Genomic DNA, 2,038 nt, shown 5'->3' on the forward strand with positions numbered 1-2,038 from the left:
TGATCTAGCCATAATCTGCAGCAGGGTTGACTCCAGTGTCTCCAAAGCATAAGATATGGTATACTGATGTGATGACTTTGCTAATCTCTCTCTAACTGTCTCTTCAAGCTCTTTTAAAAATATTGGAGGAGAAGAGATGCTGTCTGTGTTAAACTGCAAGTGAGGCGAACTTCTTGGATAGTTTGGTGACAATGTCATGACTAGTGGAGGAACTGCTGGCAAACTATCATCAACTAATGTAAAGAAATCAAAGATTAAGAAGAACTATTGACTTCATCACTCTCTCCATCTCTCTGTCTCTCCCTCTTTGCCTCTCTCTCTCTGTCTCTCACCTAATGTGAACTCAAGACAAAGGGACCCATTCACTTCCAAGCTGTTCTTGGGCGAGACTTTCCTAATTGTATAATTATTGATGTCCACTAGTTCTCTCTTTATCCCTAAAATAAATGACTTTGAAGCTAAAAATAATAAAATAGGAGAGAGGATGTAAAAGATTATGAAATTATATCATTCACCTTGTTCCTCAAGTTTTCTTTTCTTGTTTAGAGGGAGTCTATCCAATGGATCTGTCTCCTCTCTATCCTCCAGCAATGGTTGGAGGTAAGAAGAGAGAGGAGGGGGAGAATGAAGGATTTTAAAGTCAAGAAGAGACATCGAGGCCGATAAAGGCGGAGTGGGCGGGACAGGAGGGCGTGGTGGCGTCACAGACGAGGCAGTGGTTGTAACAGCATTATTACTAGTTTCAACATTAGTAGTGACTGTTGCAGTACTGGTAGTGGTGGGTTGTGATTGAGGAGGAGCTTGAGTGGTTCCTGGTGGAGGCTGTGATGTAACTACAAGAATGAGAGCATTGAATAATACAATATAAATACAGTCGGAAGGTATGAAACTTCACAAATAATAAAATTTTGGGATGCCAAAATAATTTCTGCATAAAAAAGTTTCTAATATATGAAGATAAATAAGTTATTTCATTAAAATTTTAAAGATCATTCTTAAAAAGAATAATTATCATTTTCGGGAGTTTTAATGTATACAACTTACTTGATGCGTCCTTCTCAAATATCCTTTTCAATGCAATGTGACATTTTTCTAAAGTCTGTAGCGGAACTCTAATTATGAGAATAAAAAAGTAATACTTTCCTCCCTCTCTCTTACTTCATGTTTTTGCTCTGGAGTACATTATAGAGGCTAGTAAGTTTCGTCAGTTGGTCAGTCCTCCCTTTGTCCTTCTCATTTCCTCTCTGGAGTCTATCAATCATCCTCGCCAGCAGTGGAATGTAACACTGTAGCTCTTGCAACTTAAGCAAAACAGCATTTGATCCTTCAGGAGTTAAGCTAGGCTGATTGGAGGGTGGCGGAGGTTGACTGGGACTAGCAGTGTTTGAAGGAGAGTTGGGATTCCATGGGGTACCAGGGGATGGTATGGGGTGACTGACACGAGGGGATGGGACCGACTAAAAATGAACAATTTGAAAATATAATGCATACAATCAAGTTCCTGTACAGTTATATGGTAGGGTTCATCAAAAAGCATGCTAAGTGAGCTAAACAGCATGAGTTTCATGAGCTGACAAGCACTACAATACAGTACATGGCATTTAGAGCAACTTTAAAAATTCACAAAAAATCCAAACTTGATCGGAATAAGTTCAAAATTTCTACACAACATAATTACATGTATCAGAAAAAAATTATAAAAATCTCTTTAATATATTCGCTGATAAAATACCTGTGGAGCTTTCGGTGAGTTAGCTTGTGCAGGCTGAGTGGAAGATTGAGGAGGAGGAACAGAGGAAGGGGGAGGGACAGAAGGAGGAGGATGATAAGGTGAAGGATGATTAGTAAATGGTGACGGAGCCCCGGGAGGATGCTGTATCTCTCCAGTAGCAGCTGGAGCAGGAAATGAAGGATTAGGAACAGCAGAGACGACCTGTTCACCAGACCCAGGCATGTTAGTCGCTAACGAAGCTCTTTGAGGAGCTGGGTGGGCTCTATTCATCATGTTAAACGGACGCATTGTCACACCCATATTATG

General features: G+C 40.3%; 1 protein-coding gene across 1 annotated transcript in view; it reads right to left on the reverse strand.

Annotated features, from left to right (window-relative positions):
* The window catches only part of LOC105312137 (mediator of RNA polymerase II transcription subunit 15-like), a 3,365-nt gene extending 1,333 nt beyond the window's left edge, over positions 1-2,032 (reverse strand). The window contains exons 1-6 of the mRNA XM_011404536.1: positions 1,733-2,032; positions 1,159-1,457; positions 1,045-1,112; positions 516-833; positions 333-458; positions 97-233 (exon numbers count right to left, since the gene is read on the reverse strand). Of these exons, the coding sequence (XP_011402838.1) occupies positions 97-233; positions 333-458; positions 516-833; positions 1,045-1,112; positions 1,159-1,457; positions 1,733-2,032 (1,248 nt within the window). The remainder of the gene's footprint in view (positions 1-96; positions 234-332; positions 459-515; positions 834-1,044; positions 1,113-1,158; positions 1,458-1,732) is intronic.
* Positions 2,033-2,038: the final 6 nt, after the last annotated feature.

Source organism: Amphimedon queenslandica, unplaced genomic scaffold, assembly GCF_000090795.2.
Source record: "Amphimedon queenslandica unplaced genomic scaffold, v1.1 AMPQUscaffold_13471, whole genome shotgun sequence".
Classification (NCBI taxonomy): domain Eukaryota; kingdom Metazoa; phylum Porifera; class Demospongiae; order Haplosclerida; family Niphatidae; genus Amphimedon; species Amphimedon queenslandica.